General features: G+C 24.6%; 3 protein-coding genes across 4 annotated transcripts in view; 2 read left to right on the top strand and 1 right to left on the bottom strand.

Moving 5' to 3' along the window:
• LOC113553998 (maltase 2-like) overlaps positions 1-2,019 on the top strand; it is a 33,647-nt gene extending 31,628 nt beyond the window's left edge. The window contains exon 11 of the mRNA XM_026957621.1: positions 1,783-2,019. Within this exon, the coding sequence (XP_026813422.1) occupies positions 1,783-1,921 (139 nt within the window). The 3' untranslated portion in view covers positions 1,922-2,019. The remainder of the gene's footprint in view (positions 1-1,782) is intronic.
• Positions 2,020-3,415: 1,396 nt separating this feature from the next.
• Positions 3,416-17,434, top strand: LOC113553996 (exportin-1). Of its 2 annotated transcripts, none has more exons than XM_026957619.1 (20): positions 3,416-3,531; positions 5,903-6,021; positions 7,162-7,307; positions 7,428-7,709; positions 7,768-7,998; positions 8,075-8,194; positions 8,274-8,402; positions 8,462-8,617; positions 8,686-8,901; positions 9,008-9,250; positions 9,316-9,550; positions 12,753-12,916; positions 12,988-13,122; positions 13,189-13,293; positions 13,374-13,559; positions 13,635-13,883; positions 13,947-14,072; positions 15,145-15,271; positions 15,350-15,627; positions 16,397-17,434. In XM_026957619.1, the coding sequence occupies exons 3-20, from the start codon at positions 7,197-7,199 to the stop codon at positions 16,541-16,543; spliced, it is 3,240 nt and encodes a 1,079-aa protein (XP_026813420.1). In that variant the 5' UTR covers positions 3,416-3,531; positions 5,903-6,021; positions 7,162-7,196; the 3' UTR covers positions 16,544-17,434. The 2 variants fall into 2 exon arrangements, with proteins under 2 accessions (XP_026813420.1, XP_026813421.1); XM_026957620.1 differs by lacking the exon at positions 3,416-3,531 and adding an exon at positions 3,534-3,865 and having other exon boundaries at positions 16,397-16,543.
• Positions 17,435-17,773: 339 nt separating this feature from the next.
• On the bottom strand, positions 17,774-21,976 carry LOC113554668. The gene is made up of 5 exons (XM_026958618.1): positions 21,886-21,976; positions 20,714-20,896; positions 19,293-19,295; positions 18,325-18,431; positions 17,774-17,937 (listed from the first exon to the last, which is right to left on the bottom strand). The coding sequence occupies exons 1-5, from the start codon at positions 21,974-21,976 to the stop codon at positions 17,815-17,817; spliced, it is 507 nt and encodes a 168-aa protein (XP_026814419.1). The 3' UTR covers positions 17,774-17,814.
• Positions 21,977-23,311: the final 1,335 nt, after the last annotated feature.

Genomic DNA, 23,311 nt, shown 5'->3' with positions numbered 1-23,311 from the left:
TCAATAATAAATGATTCAAATGTAACCATTTAATGTATTATTATAGTATAGAGCTCAGATGCTATTTTTGATGGGTGTGATAGAAAGATAATTCTTATATATATTCTTATATCTTTCATGTTTTGGTAAAAACATTTTTTTTACAATTATTGAATTATTTTCAAAAAATTTGAAGATAGCCATTTTATATTTTTGTAGAGTTCATTTTTCTGAAAATATTGACGTTTCAACATTTTAATTTTATTTATCTCCTGATTTTCAATATTTTTTCTAGTTTTGAAAAAAACTGTGAATTATTTAATACGATAATAGTATCTATCATTGTATCAAACATGTGAACCGCGTGCTGGTGCGGAACGCGAACGTTTTCAGTTTGGCTGTCAATGTTTGAAAAAAATATTAAAAATTAGGAGATTAATGAAATTAAAATGTTGAAACGTCAATATTTTCAGAAAAATGAACTCTATAAAATAGATACCTTCAATTTTTTTGAAAATAAAAAAAAATAAATAAAAAATAATAATAATAATAAAAAAAATAAATAAATAATTAAACAAAAAATACATTTTTAACTTTTTTATCAAAAAATTAAAATAAATTATAACATGTAATATTTGTAGTTCTTGTCCCTATAAATCTTATTAAAAAATCAGAGTTATGATAGGTATCTCCATTATTTCAGGATATATCGAAATAGGTAAATCCTCATGAGACAACCTAGCTGTATAAATATATCATAATATCATATACTGTATATAGAATCGTTCTAATTTCAATGAAGTAAACTTTTTTTTACTTTTTTTTCCCATTGGTTCTTTTTTCTTAATTTTTACATAATTTTCATGAAAATTGAAACATATTTCTATGTATATTAATATTAATATAGTTAATTATTATTAGCTAGAAATATTATAAATCCAGTAATAACTAATTAATGGATGACTGATAAAATAACTATCGTTCTTATGCTAAAATTGTAACTTTATCAGAATGACCGTAATAGTTTTATTTAAGACTTAAAGAAAGGGAAAATTATTTTAATTATATCTGTGTATTTTTTAGCACGTTTAAATACTGTAGTTAATCAGTAAATATCAATCATTGTGTTCTATAAAATTTAATCGTCAAAATGCTAAAAATTGAAATGAAAATTTAAAATTAAAAAAAATCGGTGATAATGTATTTATAACTGAAAGAAATATTATATTTTATAAATTATGTGAAGTCAAAATGAATTCACACAAAAAAATAAAATTTTTATAAACTTATTATAAAAAAATTGATAAATGCTTTTTTAAGGATTTATTTTGCTACAAAATACAAGTCCCCATGTACACGTGTGACGTGTTAATAATTTAGATATGTTAAACACTTGAATCATATTTAAAATTTACCTCAAAAATAAAAAAAAAGTACAAAATACCAAAAAACAGTTTTGAAACAAATCGGTGATTTTATTTTATTTTTGGGCTGGGCAAATTGACTACCAGAAAGTGTTCTACACACAAAGAACAAAAAAAAACCCATGTGACCTATTATTAAAAAGGAAAAAGTAAGAACTAATATACTCATCGCTCAGTCCAGTATCTAAAATATAAAAAAGTAATTATTAAAAGTCGCATCTTTATGAAATTATAATACCTACTATAACTTAGTAGTACTAATAAGAAATATTTTATTCGAGCTTGGCATTCTTGGAATTTAAACGTCACAAAATAAACAAAGAAAACATTTTTTTTTTTTTATTATTATTAATCTATGATAATTTTAATGTTTTGCCAGACTTGGTCGACACTTTTGTCCTTTACAATACTTTGTATTTCTGCAATCCAGGGGAAGAGCACGCCAATTCTGTTCAACACCACGAGATAATCCATTAAAAATTCGAAACTGGTTCTACTATGGAATCGATTTTCGTTAGATCGCGGTAAGTTCTTTTACTAGACGAGGTACTTATAGTGAAAATGAAAATTTCTTTAGTAAATAGTTATTAGTTTTGCCTAGTCCGTTAACACGAATATTCCGTACGTAATGTTTTATTTTCAGTATTGTAAAATTATACAATATCTACATTATTTTTTGTTCAATAAGCATATTTTGTATGTTTTTTCGTAGTGTAATGTAATATAAAAAAAATGTTGAAATGGAAATAACTCGTACAATAATATTATATTGATGAAATGACGCTGATATTTAACATTCTCGATTTTTACAACGTTACGTTTTTGTTGTTTATTTACAACAAAATTATAAGTATGAAACAAAAATACAGAAAAGATAAATATTAAAAAAAAAAAAAAATAATTAATTAATTAAAAATAAGAATGCCTATCTAAAACGCAATCTAATTGAGATGATACGCATTTATATAGACAGTATAAATTAATAATATTATCATGTAAAAAAAATCATTTGCTCTAATATCTCATAATTAATAGTTACTTAATAGCTATAGCAATAGCTAAAATAATATTATTGTTTAGTACTATAAAATTGGTAAAAATGATCAAAATGAAGTATGTAGGTACTACTTGCGCAACTTCTGTTTGTATAAAAATAACAATACATATTACTTACATATATTATATTTGTAGTTACTACTTTAAAAATGAGTATAATATGCGTTTAATATGTTAAATTCCTAATAATATAATCACAAAATATGTAATACAATATATTGCTCTATGTACTATGCTATTTTGTTATTTTATATAATGTAGCTATACTTGTGCGGCTATGCACAATATGAATGTGGATATATCTTGTGACCCACTTTTTTATTAAAATATTTCAGGTTACATCTTAAAAGGGATATTACTGATATTAGTTACCTATATAACCATTAAATTATATATCTTATATACCTAGTTGGATATAGATTTTTACGCTTAAATTTTAGAGATTATTTTTTTTGAGAGCTTATGTGGAATCTCATATTAAATTGTGTCAAGCCTGAGTTATTCTTATTAAAAATGTTTTTTGTATTTAATTACAAAATAATAATTTATAAATTTCCGTGATTTTGACAAATATTGTCAAAATTTGAACTTCACACTTATAAAATAAATATGAGAAACATTTTATACGCTGTGTGCCTGTTTAGTAATGTAATCGTAGTGATTATTACATATTCATATAGTTCACCAGCTTCTATTGTCTATTGTTTTGTATTTTACTATTTTTTTTTTTTACATATTTTGTAATTTTTATTTATCGATAATTATTATCTTAATATTCAACAGATAAAATGTATAACCAACTATAATGGTGTACGACATACACATATATATATTATCCGTGTAATATTCATACAACAAAACAATCGTTATCACTGAAACCCAATACCATTTTTCCACGGTGTTCGTGTTCCGGTTCGACCATGGTAGCAGTGCATACCTTTTTCCAGTGAACATATGTGTTTTGGTTTCGGCGACGCCATCTTAATAAAAATATTCCTTAACCGTAATCATACATGAATCATCTGCGTACTTTATTTTTCTTTAGTTTTTCAGTAAGGAGCCAATACATGTAGTAAGTGCATTATTTTTACTAATTAATGCTTGTGCTAGTCGTAGATTTAAATGTAAATTTAGCTTTTGATGTTTGCTCGCGTCAAACGTACTGCCGAAATCTAATGCGCTGCGTTTAACTGGTCCGTCTATTGTTTGTTTTTCACGTAATGTGTGGTTTAGTTATTGTACGCGGGAAGCTGATAAAAAACTAACTGAAAGCGTTTTCCCCTTTTGAACGTAAACACTAAACAACAAATCTATATTTCTGAAAACCTCGCGGCTTTCCACTTCGCAGTGCATTGCCATTGTGCTTATCGAAAATGTAGCTCAACTGCCGGGCTACGTTGTTAATCGTAAGCATTGGCATGTTGGTGTGCCGTGATTACATATTTCGCAAATAATCGTTTTTTGAATAACCTGTGTTCTATGTATTATATATTTTCTTAAGTATAAAATTGAATTCTATTTTTTGTGAATCTTACAAACTGTTCTATAATGACATGTATCAAAATGTGACAGCTTGTTTGAAAAGTTATGCATAGTCGATAAATGCATCAGATTTTAAATTATGTCTGTATTTATTTAAAAGTGTATTTAGTACCTAAGTTATAATACTTATAATTCCACAGGGATCACAAATGTTATATAATAATGTACAATTATTTTGTTTTATTTTTTAAACATGTAAAACCAACTATTTACCGAATTTGTTATTTTACCATTCAAAAAGTTTTGTTTAATTTTTTAATAATTTCCAATATCTTTGTTTAAATAACACAGATGCCTATGCTTAGATTTGTATTTTTTTTATGATGTACATAATGATACCTATCTAGTTTAGGTAAGTACATGTTTATAGCCATTGGCCTTGCTTATTCCATTCGAAAATATGTTTTTAACTAGTCTGATATTGAAGAAGATTTTGTAGAAAATCTCAAGGATTACTGTAATTATGTCGTATTTATCTTAAATTTTTCTAAAATTCTTTAAAAACATGATTTTGTATACTCAAATTTTGAGAAAAAAACCAGTATTAGTTGTGTATGGTATGATAATTTTCATTTTACCTCTTAAAATAGGTAAAAATTTATAATTTATTCATTTTTCATTTAGATATATCTGTATTCAAAATCAATTCATTGCATTGTCTATTATATTATGAACATTTGGTTTATGCTTATTCAATATTTATCATAAATATTAGGTTATGTTTAAAATAGTTTATAATTGTATATTAAATGTGTGGTGGAAACAAAAATATATTGTAATCAATATTTTTGGAGGTATTTAATTTAATATATTTCATCATGTAGTATTTTCTATTTTTGTTGGATTAAATTATTTAATTTTTTGTTAAATTTAATAGATTTAATAGCAAATGTTTTTGTAATGATATATACAATCTAAATAAAAAAATAAATTTGATTTATATCATTTTACTACTATGTGTGTTCTAATTAGTTGAAATTCCAATATTTAAAATATGACTGATATTTACATAGTAAGATTTCTGTTATTTAATATTTATGAACTAATTGAATATGTTATAAAAAGTTAGTTTGTTTATTATTTTATGTAGGTATCAACGTATAGATTTGGATTTATGATATCCTATGATACTGTATGATATAATATATTAAATACATTTAAGTTTAATTTGTTTAGGAGGTAATATTTAAATAGATGACTGATATAAGTAAAAATAGGTAGTACCAACGTTAATATTATATATTTTATCATATGTAAATATATTGCTAGTTCTTATTTTTATGATAATAAGTAATTTTATTTTAGCTTAGAATAACTCAATAAATTTGAGTGTACTTTAAGTACTTAAGTTGCATTTTTATGTGTGTAATTGGTTCTTTATACAGTTATAATATTTTTATTATGGTTTTTAGTATATTATATAAAGTGATCCATTTAACATAAAACATTTATTTGAAAAACTAAAATTTGTTGATTTTATTTTTGTTATGTTATTTAAATTGATTAAAACAACATTTTATACTTTTATACCTATATAAAGATCTAATTTTGGATTGAATAGTTTACAAGTTATTATTATTTAAAGTTTAGATGAGTGGAGCGTTATTGTAAGAAGTATCTAGGAAATGTTAGTTCATCATTTCGCTCATCTAATCTTATTATACCGATAACTAATAAACTACTTGATTTTGATATATCATAATATTCCAAATAATATTTTACTTCTGAATATAAAATAAAAAATAGTAAATAATATAATTTTTTTCCAAAAACTAGTGTTTTATGTTAAATGAATTACTATGTATATTATCTCATTATTTTAAATTTAAATTAGAGATTTATCTTATATCCATTACATCATTACTATAAAATTAATGTTTTTTTTTGTGTTTTTGTTTCAGGTTTATAAAACAATATTTGTTTTGTTTGTGTGTGTGAATGTCTTCTGAGTGAATGGTACAGTGACTAGGTCTTAGTCCACAGTTACTGTTAAGTATACTTGTCGTCTGTCTGTTTTTGAGTAAGTTTATTTTATTATATTGTGCATGTTTTGTTTTATTTTAATGATTTAGTAAGTTACTAGCATACATTTTTAATTTATTCTGAGTTTATTTAAGATAGAAATTGAAATATATATCTACAATTATACATATTGAGTAATACTTCTTATCAATGACATTTTTAATTTAATTTTTATTACTTATTAATTGTCTACCTAAAATTTAATATAAATATTAAGTATAAACAAATATTAAGTGATTATATTTGGAATGGATCGTGTTTATTCTTTGAATCTTAATTTACCAATTCTTATGGTAAAGAAATATTAACCAGGAAAATCTAATTATAAATCTAAAATTTTTAGAAAAAAATAAATTATAAACAAAGTGTATTTTTGTATTGTTTTATTTGTTATAAAATTTTACATTGATAAAAGTTTTAAATCAATAATTTATATTTGTTTTTAAAAAATGTAAGAAAAAATGAAAAAGTCTAGTAAAATTGAAATCTGATCTGATACCAATAAAATAACAATAATAATATAATATCTATAAATATATAGAATAATATATTATATATATTATATCTATTTCTTGCCTATATGAATCTTAGGAACCTATTCATTTTAATAAATCTTTAAATAAATTAATAATATTATGGTCTATTACATAATTCACGTACTAAAAATGAAGTTGGTACTATTATTTTGTTTATTCTGTTCAAAAAATATACTTTAAAACAATTTTCACATTACACTATCAATTATTTTGTATAATGATATAATCATGTAGTATAATTAAGACTAAGAGGTTTTGATTAAATTGGTTAGTAACGTTTTGCTACTTATTTTATATACTTCCTAAAAAATGGACCACAATAACTATTCATTTTGATTCTGTAGACAGATTTATAAACACATATTAGTGATTGATGTTTTTATGGATATACCTAGAAGTTTTCAAAAAGTAGAATGTTGATTATGAGCTTAAAGCTTATTAAATGAATGATTAATTTCATTGATTATTATATCTACCTAAATATTTTTAAAGCCTTTCTTTTTTTCCATAATAATTACCTTATCTTTTTGATTTTTCTAGGCAAATAATATAATATATACAATTATTTGTTATTTAATAATTAATTGATATATTTTTTTTAGCTGAATACTTAAGTCTTTGAAAAAAAAAAAAAAATATGGCTACGATGACAGAACAAGTGTCCAAGCTATTGGATTTTTCCCAAAAGCTTGATATTACACTTTTAGAAAACATTGTGGGATGTATGTATACGGGTACTGGTGATCAAGTAAGTTTCTGTATGTTTAATATAACATTGGTGGTTTACACACAGACATTCTAAAATATTTTAAATAAATCCTTATATGTTCAGTTTATTAATTATTTAAAATAATTATCATTATTTTAGCAACGAGCTGCCCAAGAAGTATTAACTACATTGAAGGAGCATCCTGATGCATGGACAAGAGTAGATACTATACTCGAATTTTCAAATAATCAACAAACAAAATACTTTGCTTTACAAATATTGGAACAATTAATTAAGACCAGATGGAAAGTATTACCTAGAAATCAATGTGAAGGCATTAAGAAGTATATTGTTGCACTTATCATAAAAACTTCTTCAGATCCTGCTACAATGGAAAGAGAAAAAACTTATTTAAACAAATTAAACATTATCCTTGTGCAGGTTGGTTAATTTTCAAACTCTTGTTGTATTAATATTTAATTACAATTAAATATTTTAGGTATTAAAACGTGAGTGGCCAAAAAACTGGGAATCATTTGTTGGTGAAATTGTAGGAGCTAGCAGAACTAATGAAAGTTTGTGCCAAAATAACATGGTTATATTAAAATTGCTTAGTGAAGAAGTATTTGATTTTTCTGCTGGAAATATGACTCAAATGAAAGCTAAACATTTGAAAGATACTATGTGTTCAGAATTTGCACAGATTTTTGAACTGTGTCAATTTGTTCTAGTGAGTGAAATTTTAAAGCTTTAAATTTGATATTTAAATATATAAACATACATTTTTAATTTAATTTTTTTGTCAGGGCTCTTCTCAAAATGTGGCTTTAGTTAATGCAACACTAGATACTCTTCTTAGATTTCTTAACTGGATACCACTTGGTTATATTTTTGAAACTGATTTGATTGATACATTGATTTTTAAAGTAATTTTAATATTAAATATTATTAATTGTTTTCTAAAAAATGATATTTTTATTTAAAATGATTTCTTAAATTATTTAGTTCTTCAATGTACCTATGTTTCGTAATATCACATTGCAATGTTTGACCGAGGTTGCTGCGGTGACTGTACCGAATTATGATGCTGCATTTGCTGGTCTTTTCTCCAAAACCATGGCACAACTTGTTCAGGTATTTTGATATTAATATTCATTTTTATCTTGTATGTTCTTATCTATTGTTAATTTTAGATGTTACCTATACATACGAATATTAAAGAAGCGTATGCGTCAGGCCAAGACCAAGAACAAAATTTTATTCAGAATTTGGCATTATTTTTGTGTACATTTCTTAAGGAGCATGCTCTTTTAGTAGAAAAAAATGGTTCTAATGAAGATTTATTAAAAGTAATTGTGAACTTAATTAATTGTTATAGTCAATTTATTTATTCACATATGATTATGTATTTATTTAGGCTCTTCATTATTTGGTTATGATTTCCGAAGTTGAAGAAATCGAAATATTTAAGATTTGTTTAGAATATTGGAATAGCTTAGCTGCAAGTTTGTACCGAGAAAATCCATTTGGACAACTACAAATAGTCGGTCTTTTCTCACTTTCTCCAACTAGCAGGCCAGATGGTAATGCCATTTCACCTAGACGTCAATTTTATGCACCAGTTATATCTCAAGTTAGTATTTACTAATTACTTCAAGTTAAACTAATTCTTTTTTTTAAAGTATTTAATAATGAACTATATATTATCATACATTTATGTATTTGCTTATTGTCTATAGATGCGGTATATAATGATAAGTCGTATGGCTAAGCCAGAAGAAGTGTTAGTAGTAGAAAATGAAAACGGAGAAGTAGTTCGAGAGTTTATGAAAGATACAGATGCTATTAGTTTGTACAAAAGTATGAGAGAAACACTTGTGTATTTAACTCATTTGGATTGTGTAGATACTGAACGAATTATGACTGAAAAGTTACATAATCAAGTCAATGGAAATGAGTGGTCTTGGAAAAATTTAAATACTGTAAATATTTAAATTTATTATTTATTGATAACATTTTATTACATTTTTTTTATGACTTAATTTAGCTATGTTGGGCAATTGGAAGTATTTCTGGAGCGATGCACGAAGAGGATGAAAAAAGATTTTTAGTCACAGCTATTAAAGATTTATTAGGACTATGTGAACAAAAAAAAGGCAAAGATAATAAAGCAATTATTGCTTCAAATATTATGTATGTGGTTGGACAATATCCAAGGTTTTTACGAGCTCATTGGAAATTTTTGAAAACAGTTGTCAACAAATTATTTGAATTCATGCATGGTAAGTAATTAATTTAATACTTTAAAAATATTTAAATAACCATACTTTATCAAAAAAATTTTAATTCTAAAGTTTATTTAGTAATATTTTAAAATTAATAAACTAATAAAAAATAATTTTCTCTGTAAATTATTCTAAAGGTTCCTTTTTATAGAACTATTGTTTCATTTTAGTTATTTAGAGTTAATGATATGTCAGTGATGACAAATGCCATGCTAATTTTGATATAAAAGTATGAGATTTAAATCATTTATTTCTGAGATTATCATGCAGAATAGCCAAAATTATGTAAACAATTAAATAATAATTTATCTTCACTTATTTAATTTTAATTATTTATGGTATTTAAAATTTTTATAATTTGGAATTAGTTTTCATATAGTTTTGCCACTGTTTACCAGCTTTAGGTGTTTAAAAATATAAAATATAATTGCTTACTTAATATATTAGTTTAGTATTAAACAATAATTATTAAATACTTAAATAGCTTTATATCTTTGCAAAAAATTATTTTTATTTATCATTTTTTTTTTTTATTAAAAATTGATAATTTATTTACAATACTATAACATTATTTAAGTAGTTGACTATAATTATTTTTATAATGTTAGTAAAATTGTCTATTTTCTATAAATATTTTGTTAATTCCCCTTTCCAAAGTTTTATCTTTAATTATAATTAAAAACTTACTATATAAAACATTTTAAATCAGTGATGACATTGCCATGCTAATTTTGATTTTATTAGTGAAATTAATTATATTTGTCTGAGATTATATTTATTTAATACATAAATTGTAAATAATGGTTTTTTTTTTTCTATAATTTTGGAAATAGTTCATATGAATTGGGTATCAGAAAAGGACATTAAAAATATAGCACCCTTGTATATTAGATTAGGAGTTAAGGTTAAATAAATATTATAAACTTTAATAGTTTTAAAATAGTATTATAGATTTGTTTAATGTATGCCCCTTTTAGTACTGTATTAGAACTTCAAACTATAAACAATAACTATTATAATTAATATTAAGTCTTAATAGAATTGAATTAGTGATGATAAAATGCCATGCTAATTTTGATTTATATATATGAAATTAAAATTATTGTATTCTGATAATCGGTGTTAAAATTAATTTTGTTGAACCTTTCCAATTAAAATTAATGAGGTAGTGACCTAACTTATTATATTGGATAGTAGATGTCTCACACAGATATTATCTGTTATAAAATACTAAATACTCATAATTAATATTTTATGTTCATGATTCATTCATAACTTAATTACTTTAATATTTGAACTATTCAATTTTGTGAGGAAAACAACTCATAGTAACTTAATATTATGATGTATAATTTTGAATCTTAGCTTACATATTTATTCTTAATTGTATAAATGATTAGGTAAGTGGAAAAATGTTGTTAAGATAGAAATCTTAGGAACCAATGATGCATTTAGTCTTAACTAATAGTTTTATGACAAAAATTTACAATAATTTTACCATAAACTTGGGTTTTTAAATTCAATGAGGAAAAATAGCTTATTGTGATTATACAAAATGATGTTGATTAGTCTTTCTGAGAATTTAAATAATTATATTTAACTTATTTTTCTACTATATCTATGCATTTTAATTACTAATTACTTAGTGCTTACACACTTGGCAGTTGGGTGCAGATGATTATAAATGATAAACAGAATTTTTTGTGAAGATACAAATCTAAGGAACCAATGATGCATTGACCCTTAATTTTAAGGACAAAAATTGTCATAATTTTAGTATAAAATTAAGATTTTAAAATTCAATGAGGAAACATAGCTTATTGTGATTATACAATATGATGTTGATTAGTCTTTCTGAGAATACAAATTATTATATTTAACTTATTATTTTCTACTGTATGTATGCATTTCAACTTCTGATTGCTTACAAGCTTGACAGTTGGATGCAGATGATTATAAATGATAAACAGAATTTTTTGTGAAGATACAAATCTAAGGAACCAATGATGCTTTTATCATTAACTTTAAAGACAACAATTTTCAATAATTTTACTATAAACTTAAGTTTTAAATTCAATGAGGAAAAATAGCTTATTGTGATTATACAAAATGATGTTGATTAGTCTTTCTGAGAATATAAATTATTTTATTTAACTTATTATTTTCTACTGTATGTATGCATTTCAACTTCTGATTGCTTACAAGCTTGACAGTTGGATGCAGATGATTATAAATGATAAACAGAACTTTTTGTGAAGATACAAATCTAAGGAACCAATGATGCATTTATCGTTAACTTTAAAGACAATAATTCTACTATAAACTTAGGTTTTAAATTTAATGAAGAAACATAGCTTATTGTGATTATACAATATGATGTTGATTAGTCTTTCTGAGAATACAAATTATTATATTTAACTTATTATTTTCTACTGTATGTATGCATTTCAACTTCTGATTGCTTACAAGCTTGACAGTTGGATGCAGATGATTATAAATGATAAACAGAACTTTTTGTGAAGATACAAATCTAAGGAACCAATGATGCATTTATAATTAACTTTAAAGACAATAATTCTACTATAAACTTAGGTTTTAAATTCAATGAGGAAACATAGCTTACTGTGATTATACAATATGATGTTGATTAGTCTTTCTGAGAATACAAATTATTATATTTAACTTATTATTTTCTACTGTATGTATGCATTTCAACTTCTGATTGCTTACAAGCTTGACAGTTGGATGCAGATGATTATAAATGATAAACAGAATTTTTTGTGAAGATACAAATCTAAGGAACCAATGATGCATTTATAATTAACTTTAAAGACAATAATTCTACTATAAACTTAGGTTTTAAATTCAATGAGGAAACATAACTTATTGTGATTATACAATATGATGTTGATTAGTCTTTCTGAGAATATAAATTATTTTATTTAACTTAATGTTTTCTACTATATGTTGATTTTAAAATCAATGAGGAAAATTAACCTATTTTGTTTATATTATATGATGTAGATTACAGTCAGTCTCCCCCGTAGCTAGTCACTGGCTGATTAGTTTTATCTTCCTTAGTTTACCTTTACTTATTCTAATTATTATTAGTTTATGGTTTATTTTAATTATAAATGATATATTATTTAATCATCTTCTCTAAAAACTAAGTTTTATACCTATTATTTTTATTTTATAGAAACTCATGATGGTGTACAAGATATGGCATGTGATACTTTTATCAAAATTGCAATGAAATGTAGAAGGTACTTCGTTCAAGTTCAAGTTGGAGAAGCTATGCCATTTATTGAGGAAATTCTTAATTCAATGGCAACAATTATTAGTGACTTACAACCACAACAAGTATTTGAATACTATAAAATATAATAAATTGTTAACTAGTATCTTATTCATTTTTATGATTTCAAATTAAGGTGCATACGTTTTATGAAGCTGTTGGTATTATGATTAGTGCTCAAGTGAATTCTAAAATTCAAGAACAACTAATTGATAAATATATGTTATTGCCAAATTTAATTTGGGATGATTGTATCAGTCAAGCTTCAAAAGTAATAAATTATATATTTAATTTATAATTGAATAAATTATATTTATTGTCATACATTTATTTATAGGATGTTGAAATCTTAAAAGAACCAGAGTTTGTCAAACAATTGGGTAATATTTTAAAAACTAATGCTAGAGCATGTAAATCTCTAGGGCATCAATATGTTGTCCAAGTAAGTGTATTTAAATTTTGATAGCAAAATTTTTATTTTTGTTTTCTTATTTCTTTATTATATTATATATAAAATTATAGTTGGGAAGAATATACTTGGATATGTTGAATATTTATAATGTAATGAGTGCAAATATTACTGATGCCATAGCTACTAATGGTGATAGTGTTACAAAACAACCATTGATTAAAAATATGAGAGTTATAAAAAAAGAAACTTTACGATTGATATCAGATTGGATTTCTAGGTCTAATGATAATGCAATGGTATGTTAACTATTAATAAATAAATCTATTTAACTCATTATTATACAAGTTGTTTTATACTAATTTTTTTCTTAGGTATTAGAAAATTTTATTCCTCCCCTTTTGGAAACCGTACTAGCTGATTACAGTAAGACTATGCATCCATCTGCTAGAGAACCAGAAGTACTCAGTGCGATGGCAACCATAATTGACAAACTACAATCTGACATAACCCCGGCAGTGTCCAAAATTTTAGATGCTGTGTTTGAGGCCACACTTACGATGATAAATAAGGATTTTGAGCAATTCCCTGAACACAGAACAAATTTCTACCTTCTTTTACAAGTGAGTAATAAACTTCAATAATAGTAATGTTTTGTTTTCATACTGATTGTTTAACTTTTTTAGGCAATAAATAATCATTGTTTTGTATCATTCCTGTCCATACCAGCTCCTCAGTTTAAATTGGTTTTGGATTCAATATTTTGGGCTTTTAAACATACAATGCGAAATGTTGCTGATACTGGATTATTGGTATGTTACATAATAAGAATCGACTAATATTATTTTATTTAAAAGGTTTTGGTCAGAGATGTTTGAGTGTTTCTTTATAAGAGACAATAAAATTAGGAATTATTTTGACCAAAATGTTGGAATTTAGGAAGATATTAACAAAAAAATGTTAAACTATTTTAATTTGTTTTATAATTTATTTAAGTGTTAGTGTTATGCAAAAATTATAAAATACTAAAATATTAATACATATGAAGTACAGTAAAACCTTCATTAATCAAAAATATCAAAGGAAGTAAATTTTTTTCTTTGATAAAAATCTTAGTAAATCGAATACAAATTATATATAATGAAACATTTTGTACCCTGTTTTAAGATGCATAATGACAATGATTTTTTTCCACAAATTGTTTCATATACATAGTCCCCATGTTACCCAATTTCAATTTTTTGTTTTAGGTAAGCAGTTGAAAGAAAGAATTGTGTTTATTCTGTATAATAATTAAATTTTAATTTAAAACTGAACAGGAAAAATAATTCAGATAGTAACTAATAAATTGGTATATTTATATGTATATTATTTTTTTCATTAATCCCAGATAAGTAGAAATTCATAACTAGTGGTAGAAAATTCCTTTTCCCTCAAATTTTGATTTATCTAGGATCCCAATATTCAGTAAATAAAATTCAGTATTGATATTACATATTTGTATATTTTAGATTAACATAATTATGGAACCAAACCATATATTTATGAATAACTGAGCCAATTTATATCTATCAATATAAACTTATCTCGTGAAATAGTCAGATTTTTATTTATTTATTTTTTTTTTTTTGAAAGAATAGCTTTATATTCAGAAACACTATACTATGTATGTAATTTGATATTGTTTGAATGTTTTTCCCCTAACAAATAGTTGATTCTGTTAACCAAAAATTCTTATTAGGTTTAAGTATAAATTATATATCATTTAAAGTTTCAATATTAGTATAAACTGATAAATATTTTATTTTATTTTTCATTTATAAACAAAAGAAAAAATTATAATATGTTTAAATATTTAACACATTAAATTTGTTATCTTTGCAGATATTGTATAAATTATTGCAGAATGTTCAACAGCATAAACAAGCAGCTCAGAGTTTCTATGTATCATACTTTACTGATATTTTACAACATGTTTTTTCTGTTGCCACTGATACCTCTCATACTGCAAGTAAGATTTATTCATAATTACTTTTCTAAAAGATTAATTTTGAAATACATTTATTTTATTTTAAATTTTATTTTATAGGTTTATTAATGCATGCACAAATCTTATCATACATGTTCAAATTAGTAGAGAGTGATAGGATTGAAGTATTGTTAAGTGCACCAGGTGCACCTCCTGATGGCGAAGTCACAGATAAAAATGTTGCCTATGTTCGTGATTTTGTTGCATCACTGCTAAAGACAGCTTTCCCTCATTTAGCTGACCCACAAATTGCTCTTACTGTACAAGGCATGTTTAATTTGAATCATGACCTAACAGCTTTTAAAGATCATCTTCGTGATTTCCTTGTTCAGATCAGGGTAAGTTAGTTACAAACAATATTTATTAGTTTTATTTAAAACCTATAACATAAGAATCTTTAGTAATTCAAAATTAATGAATTGCTATTTTTTTTTTTTAATAACTATTATAATTTAATGAAACTGTTAAAAGTCAGTTAATACCCTTAATTTGCACTTTTAAAATAACTTGTTTTTTAAAATTATTATTTAAATTTAACTATCTATTACCTTTTATATAGTAAGTTATTTGATATAATAACTATTGCTTATTTTAATATTATGTTAATATTTGTAATATTCAAGTCTTACCAACAGATTGTATTTAATTAATTAATGATTTACTCATATCCATTGTGTTATCTTTATCATGATAATGTTTTAAACATTATACTTAATTTTTTTTATTAAAAAGCTATTTTTAATAATTATTATTTTACTTAAAAAAATAATTATAAATAATAAAGTTTATTGTGAAGGTTATTTTGTTAATTAGAATTTGAGATACTATTTTTTAAAATAAATTATTAATTATCATTAATAATGATATTGATATAGTTTTTTTAAGTCAGTTGGCAAGAGATCAACATAGTAAAATATTTAGTATATTTGAGATGTATTATTGAGGTCGACGATAATGCACTCGATTAAATACAATATAACTATTTATTTAATTACCAATTCAAATTACTAATCTTTGTTTCACATTGATGATTTATAAATTTGTATTTACATTGGTTGTATGGAACTTAAAATAAAATTAACTAAATGTTTATCTATGTTATACTAGGAATTTACTGGAGAAGATATATCTGACCTATACCTCGAAGAAAGAGAACAAGCGTTGAGAGCGGCTCAAGAAGAAAAGCGTGAAGTACAGAAGTCTGTGCCTGGTATATTAAACCCACATGAAATCACTGATGATATGCAAGACTAAGATTACATGAATATCGCATCACATATACATCCATTGGTTTTGTTAAATATGGTTATTATTTTATTCTAAATCCATCCATTCAAAGCAGAACATACATTTTATTTTTAATAGTATGCTTAGACGTTTATTCCTTATCAACAGTCTTTTTTACTAATAATTGAATAATATAATGTATATTTCAAAAACAAAATCTTAAATGTTTTTGTAAGTTAAGAAAGTTTTATATTAAAAACTGAAAAATTGACTGGCTAAGAATATATGTTTAAGTTATGACTTATTACTCTGGTATCTACTGCTGTTGTGGCTGTGGATTTTTAAGCCCACCAATTTTATTTATTTAGAGAAACTACTACTTAGTAAGTTTTTTGTATACACCTAAACAATAATAAAATTTAAAAAAATATATATATAAATATGTATTTTTTATAATTTAAGCATAAATATTTATATATGTGTATGTATATATTATACATATATATATATTAATAATATTATGTTCAAAGTTAAATAAACAGGAAAATAAAATCGTAAAAAATCTAATGGTTTGATATTTGTAATTGTAAATAGTTCAGTAAAACATGTGAATCAATTATTTTTTTTTTTTTTTAAATTATTACAAAGTATGGTTGGGAAACAATTTGTAGTATGTTAAAGTTATACAATTTAAAAATTAAACAAGTTTTATATTTAAAAATACCCAATTGTAAAAATAAATGTACAAATTTTTCTTTACTATTTTTATATGAAGTGAGTTGGAGAACTTAATCTAGCAGATTAGTATTAGATTTTTTTTTGTTATCTATTATTTGATAAGTTCACTGTAATTTGTTCCCGATTAGGTTCTAGATTTATTGGCATTTAATAAAGTTAAACTGACATCTTTTTGACAAATTGTTTATTCATTAATATAATATATTATTTATATATATAAATATACATATATATATATATGTATTTGTAAATTGTCTATATGTGTGTATCAAAATATTTTAGCTCCGTTATACAAGCCATTGTTATTTCATCATAGCAATTAAAAATTATTGCATAATTTATTTCAGATTCATATTGGTTATAAATATTTACTAGTTATATATGATTATATACTATATTTATTAATGCTATTAATAAAGTATCAATTTTTCTGATTTGTATATTATACAAAATTTGGTATAAAGTGTTGAATTTACAGAATTCCCATATTTTTAATAATAAAAATATTTTAGATTTATTAATAATTATTAATGACTTTACTTTATTGCTTAATTTTGTTTTTAAAATTCAATATCGAATGTTATACCGAGGTGTAAAGTGTGCAATGGGTTCAAATTGTGTTTCACCTTCATTCTTGGTTGATTTTCCATTGGTATACTTCCACAAAAATAGCATTTTGTTGGCTGTAATTTCAACTGAATATTATTTTTAAGTACTATAAAACAAAGGTTTTATGATAAAACATAACAATATAAAATTATATAGATTTTTATTTCTTAAAAAAATTATATTTAGATAAGGTATGAGTGAAGTAAACAATTTATTTGGTTTTGAACTTTTAAGCAATGTGAACAATTCATTTGCATATCATAATAAAATTATAAGTTTTTAAGATAATATTTTTAAATTAAAACCAATAATTTTTTGTTTTGCACTTATTTAAATGTTATGACCATTTTAAGTATACATATTAATATTATTATATTCAAATAATACTTTCCGAATCCAATTTTATTTATTATTAATAATTAGTTAATAAATTGTAAAATGTTTTATATTTTAATGTTTACCATTAATTCTGATTCACATTTAGGTTTCTTATTCGCAGGAGTTGTATTATGAAGATCTATAAATTTTGAAATAGTTTGTGACATACAGTTTTGGTTTTTACGTTTTGCTAAAAACAAAAAAAAAAAAACAACTATCCAAATCTTGTTATTTTAGATTGTAAAATACAAATTTGTACTTAAATGTATCTTTACCATAGTGTATAAATTGTACAGAGATGTGTGAGGAGTCAGAAAATCTTCTAACCATTAGGTATACAACAAATTAGCATATTAAATTTATAAGTTTTTAAAACAAAAATGACTTCGTCTTATTTTGTAACACCCTCAAATTTAAAGATTTAGTTATTCCTATGTAATATGTTTATGTATGGTTATTAGTTGTATAAATAATCCATGGATTTTTGAATGTTTATATAACAAGTACTACCTGCACTAGGCTGCACATAATAGTGAATAATAAATAATGAATTATAATATATTCGTGATTGTTTGACACATGTGTAACTAGTGATGAATTCCTAAGTCGGCTAAACCATCATAATATTTATGTCACGATTGAATCTATCACGTTTTACTATCATGTACTATAGTACCTATATAAAATTTGATGTATTATAATGAAGTAAATAAATTGTTTAATTGCGGTGCTTACTATTTGCTTCCGTATTAAAAAGTTCAATAACGTGTGTAGCCCTGCGGACGTATGTGAAAAAATTGTTTTACAGTATAAAATAAACATAAATAGTATTAAAAATCATGATTTTTAAAATAATCTTTTACGTTAAATAATTATTATGTGCAATATGTCAAATACCTACTAACGATCCACAAAATTCTATATTTGATTGCAATGTAGATAATACACTATTATACTTCATTGTACTTATCTTCTTTGTTCCTTGTTTTTTTAGTTTGTTCTTTTTTCAGAGATTCCTTATACTTTTATCGTATATTAAGGTGGTACCTACTTACTACCCTACTACATAGGTACGTATAGCAGTATAGGTACTATAATATATTAAGTATTTTATAAACTAACAAATTATTTTACCTATTTTTCAATTAATGTATTGGTACCGACGGGCGTGTCTATTTTTTTTTAAAAATGAGATAGCATTCTCCTCCAAAAAAAAAGATAAGTTTCTATTTTCCTCAAAACGTTTTTTGGACTAAAATTATGTCCCATTTCATACCATAAAATAAAATGTTTAGATGTCATTAGTGTTTTAGTATACTAGTATTAAAGGAGAATAAGTTTAATAACGGTATTATTTTATTTGTAATAAATATCATAAGTGTACCTAAAGGCATAGACGAAGATTGGGGGCGGGGCTTAGCCCCCCCAAAAGTTATTGAACATTTTTCAATCACATAGCCGGCCGGACGTCGGACTTATTTTACAACAATTGCCAAAATCTTGGAACTTTACAAAATATTTTTTTTTCCCGAAATGTCATTATAATAATTATTACAACATATACCTATTCGTCATCGGCGACCGTCGCAACGGATTGAAAAATTTAATAGGTAACTTCAATATTATACATTGAAAAAGATGTCAATATCAGTATTGAGAACGTTATTGATATATTTGCTAATCAAAATAGGTTTATTATATTAAAATAATAAAGTATTTATTGTATTATAAATTAATAATTTTAAAGTACATAATATGTAGTTAGTAATACGTATCTAGTAGTTAATGTGTATTGGAGGTAATATTTAGATAGTGAAGGGGTATGAAGGCAAAGCCATGGCTTATTTTCCAAAGAAAAATTTAAGCCCCCCCTAAAATCTCTTCCTATGTCTAAAGGCAACACATATTTTATAAATCTCATATTTTGATTTACATTTTATTTGTATTATATTGTGGGCGGAAAATGGACAGTTGAGGGAAATAATTACGGTCACCGGTCCCCCGTTTCCACTGCGCCCACTAAATAATATATATTTCCTATCCATTATAATAAGTACCTATTAATTATTAACTATGGCTAATTATATTAAAACGTCAGGGCCTATATTTTCGTTAGGCCTTGCGTTCACCATGCGATTTTGTTTACGAGTAGGTATATTATAATGTAAGTACCTACAACACTCATTGAATTTATAACGTAGTTAGGCGATAGCTGGAAAAAAGAAATATTTATCAAATCCATATTATACAAAAACGATAGTTATTTACGTTGATCAATCATATTCCCAGCTAAATTATGCAAACCACCAGCGACAGATTAACCCTCCCCCTCGTAGTTATCTGCTTATAACCTATTCGTATACCTAGTTTTAATAATGATTTTAACTACGATCTTTTTGTCTTATCGACATCAAAAATCCTACATTCGACACTGATAAAACAATAAAATTGTGTCTTAGGCTTTTTTTTTACTTAGGTTGATTTCATCGTCATGTTCGTCTCCGTTAGTGGTACAATTTCGATCGATGGCGTTTTTATTCGGGGTGCTATTTTTCATCCTCTGGGAATAACTCTGATCCCAGTCTTTGTACAGTGACGTGGATAGTTGACTGACGTTGTTGTGTTTTCGGTCGTATTCAATGATTTTTTTCAAATCTAAAAAGTCGTCGTGTGTGTATATTATATTATTATATAGAGGTACATAAAATACAAATCTACAATATACTAACCTGTTCTCAAAACAGTTAAAATCTATCGTTTGAAATGTTAGGTACCTATATTATTTATTATTGTATATTTTGTGTGCAAAATCTAAGACAAGTAGGACGTGTTCTATCACATCGCAATAAATTCTGAGTTTATTAAACAGAACTTATTTTTTGTAAGCATTTAGTGTCATTAACTAAGTTTATCAGCGTATAATAACATTTAAATTTAAAAATTTTAATGTCAAATAAAAATTACGTATAATTTGCAATACCTGTGTATTCGTTGGCCTAATCGAGGAAAGGGATAGAAAAATGCTTAAAGCCTCTATACGCTTTTAATTTATAGCTCATCCTGGTAATGTATGAAAAAAAATACTGTCAAGGATTAAATGTGTAAAATAATCAATAATGATAATATATATAATTTATTGTAATTAAATATATTATATTTATTTTTTATTTGTTGTAATTTATTAATAATAATTAATATAGTAAAGTTAAAGGATTATCGCGGTAGGTAATGATACTTTATAAACATTTGAATTTTAATATAGGTGTAAAAAATTATAAAATATGTTAAGTTACAAAATATATATTATACATATTTCATTGCTAAAAGTTAAAATCGTATTACCAATGACACGGTGGGGGACGCATTTCTCTATGGATTATTTTGAACTTTAATTTTCTAGGTCTTTAGCCCTTGCAACAATTAAATCTTAGTTATGCTAATGTACCTATATGTACTTGACTAACTTATACTCGAGTATTCAAAATTAATATAGCTATATAATATTATTTATGTCAATTATAAATATATTTACGTATCTACCTAGTATGTATATATTAAGTGCATTAAGACGTGGAATGTGATTTTACAAAGAATCGCAACATTTTACACAATAAATTAAAACTTCGAACTTTGTCAATATTTACCTTCTACGAAATTATTTAGCATACTGGGTTCTATGTGCGTATACCCTAAGATCTCTAAGTGCCTTTTTACCTCTTCCGAGTCAACTTCCATTTTGTAATTTAAATTCAATTTTTTGGAATATAATATTATGTTATATGTTTGTAAATTGCTAAAACACATTAAAACGATGAATTGTTGTCAAGGTTATGCAGCAGTTAGACATTTTCTTCATATATTATACATTTGTATAACTGTTAAAATGTTGACCAAAAATGGCTAACAACATCACAGGTAAATAATATTTATACATTTTCTACATAATATAGAATAGATAATATATATATATATATATTACATAGGTGATAGATACACGACAATAACGTAATAATGTGTGATTTGTTGTTAAATCTTGATTGGCATTCGATAAAATCATTTTTATTTGCAGTAAATTAAGCTATTAAACCTTAAGGAAACCCTTGGTACCTAGGTGACAAGTATATTTTACTTCATTATAAAATTATTAATCTTTTATATCTTGTCGAATTTTCAGTAGGTACCTTCCTAATGCTTACTATTGAAAGCCGGAATATACACTATATTATATAAGAAACAAATTTGATAACAAAAATAATAACGTTATTTGAAATTTTAATTCTTACAACAACAATTTATAAAAAATGTTTCCGATAATCACGAGAGATACAGTAGGTATATTATTCAATTGTTATTGAATATCGTAGTATGGAAAAACGTTGAAAAATAAAACTTATTTCTTTGTGTAACCGTAGACACTAGACATAACAGTTGCTGGAGCACAACCAAAAAATTATTATTTATCCGTATTTAATAACGTTGCCAGACCGTTACTAGGTTCCGAATTCGATATGCAGATCGATCAAAATTTAACATCCCTGGCGGCTGCTCATTCTTCTGACGCTATAGAAACACCGTCACTAGCGTAGTCGCGATTTTCTAATTAGACTTACATCTACGGCCAAAGTGAACACTCGGTTCGTGCGGTTCGTAGGTAATTCGGCCCGATATGATAAAAAAAATGCAAACCGACATTTTTGTATTTCAGAGTGTCAGTTATTTTCTTTCACGTGGCATCGAGTCAACCGATTGTTTTAATAATGATGTTATTATTGCGTGAGTACCTATATAATACTATATATAGTCGATATTCTGATTGTTATCTATTGTTATTTGTTACCTAGTACCTACCTACTATAATATTATGCGCGAACCCGTCACCAAAACGACTCGCGTGTGTGATTTTACATTTTATTTAAAAAAAAAATACATAATATTAAATTGTCAATGTAACTAATAATTATACATAGCTACATAGGACGTCGTATAATATACCTCGGTAGTTATCCAGTTATAGGCAATACAATACAAACAGAGCAAACACGCGATTCAAATAATTCAATACTACGCCGA

Source organism: Rhopalosiphum maidis, chromosome 2 (genome assembly GCF_003676215.2).
Source record: "Rhopalosiphum maidis isolate BTI-1 chromosome 2, ASM367621v3, whole genome shotgun sequence".
NCBI lineage: Eukaryota > Metazoa > Arthropoda > Insecta > Hemiptera > Aphididae > Rhopalosiphum > Rhopalosiphum maidis.
The sequence above is the reverse complement of the archived record's forward strand: the minus strand, read 5'-3'. Positions and strand labels throughout refer to the sequence as shown.

What these genes read in the sequence shown, in the direction of transcription:
- LOC113553996 (XM_026957619.1), top strand. Translation starts at nt 7,197, where the DNA reads ATGGCTACGATGACAGAACAAGTGTCCAAGCTATTGGATTTTTCCCAA. An exon ending in AACTGTGTCAATTTGTTCTA is followed by an intron (nt 7,999 to 8,074) that starts GTGAGTGAAATT and finishes TTTTTTTGTCAG; the next exon opens with GGCTCTTCTCAAAATGTGGC. An exon ending in CTTGGAAAAATTTAAATACT is followed by an intron (nt 9,251 to 9,315) that starts GTAAATATTTAA and finishes GACTTAATTTAG; the next exon opens with CTATGTTGGGCAATTGGAAG.
- LOC113554668 (XM_026958618.1), bottom strand. Translation starts at nt 21,976, where the DNA reads ATGGAAGTTGACTCGGAAGAGGTAAAAAGGCACTTAGAGATCTTAGGG. An exon ending in GCTAAATAATTTCGTAGAAG is followed by an intron (nt 20,897 to 21,885) that starts GTAAATATTGAC and finishes ACGACTTTTTAG; the next exon opens with ATTTGAAAAAAATCATTGAA. An exon ending in AATGTGAATCAGAATTAATG is followed by an intron (nt 17,938 to 18,324) that starts GTAAACATTAAA and finishes TTGAAATTACAG; the next exon opens with CCAACAAAATGCTATTTTTG.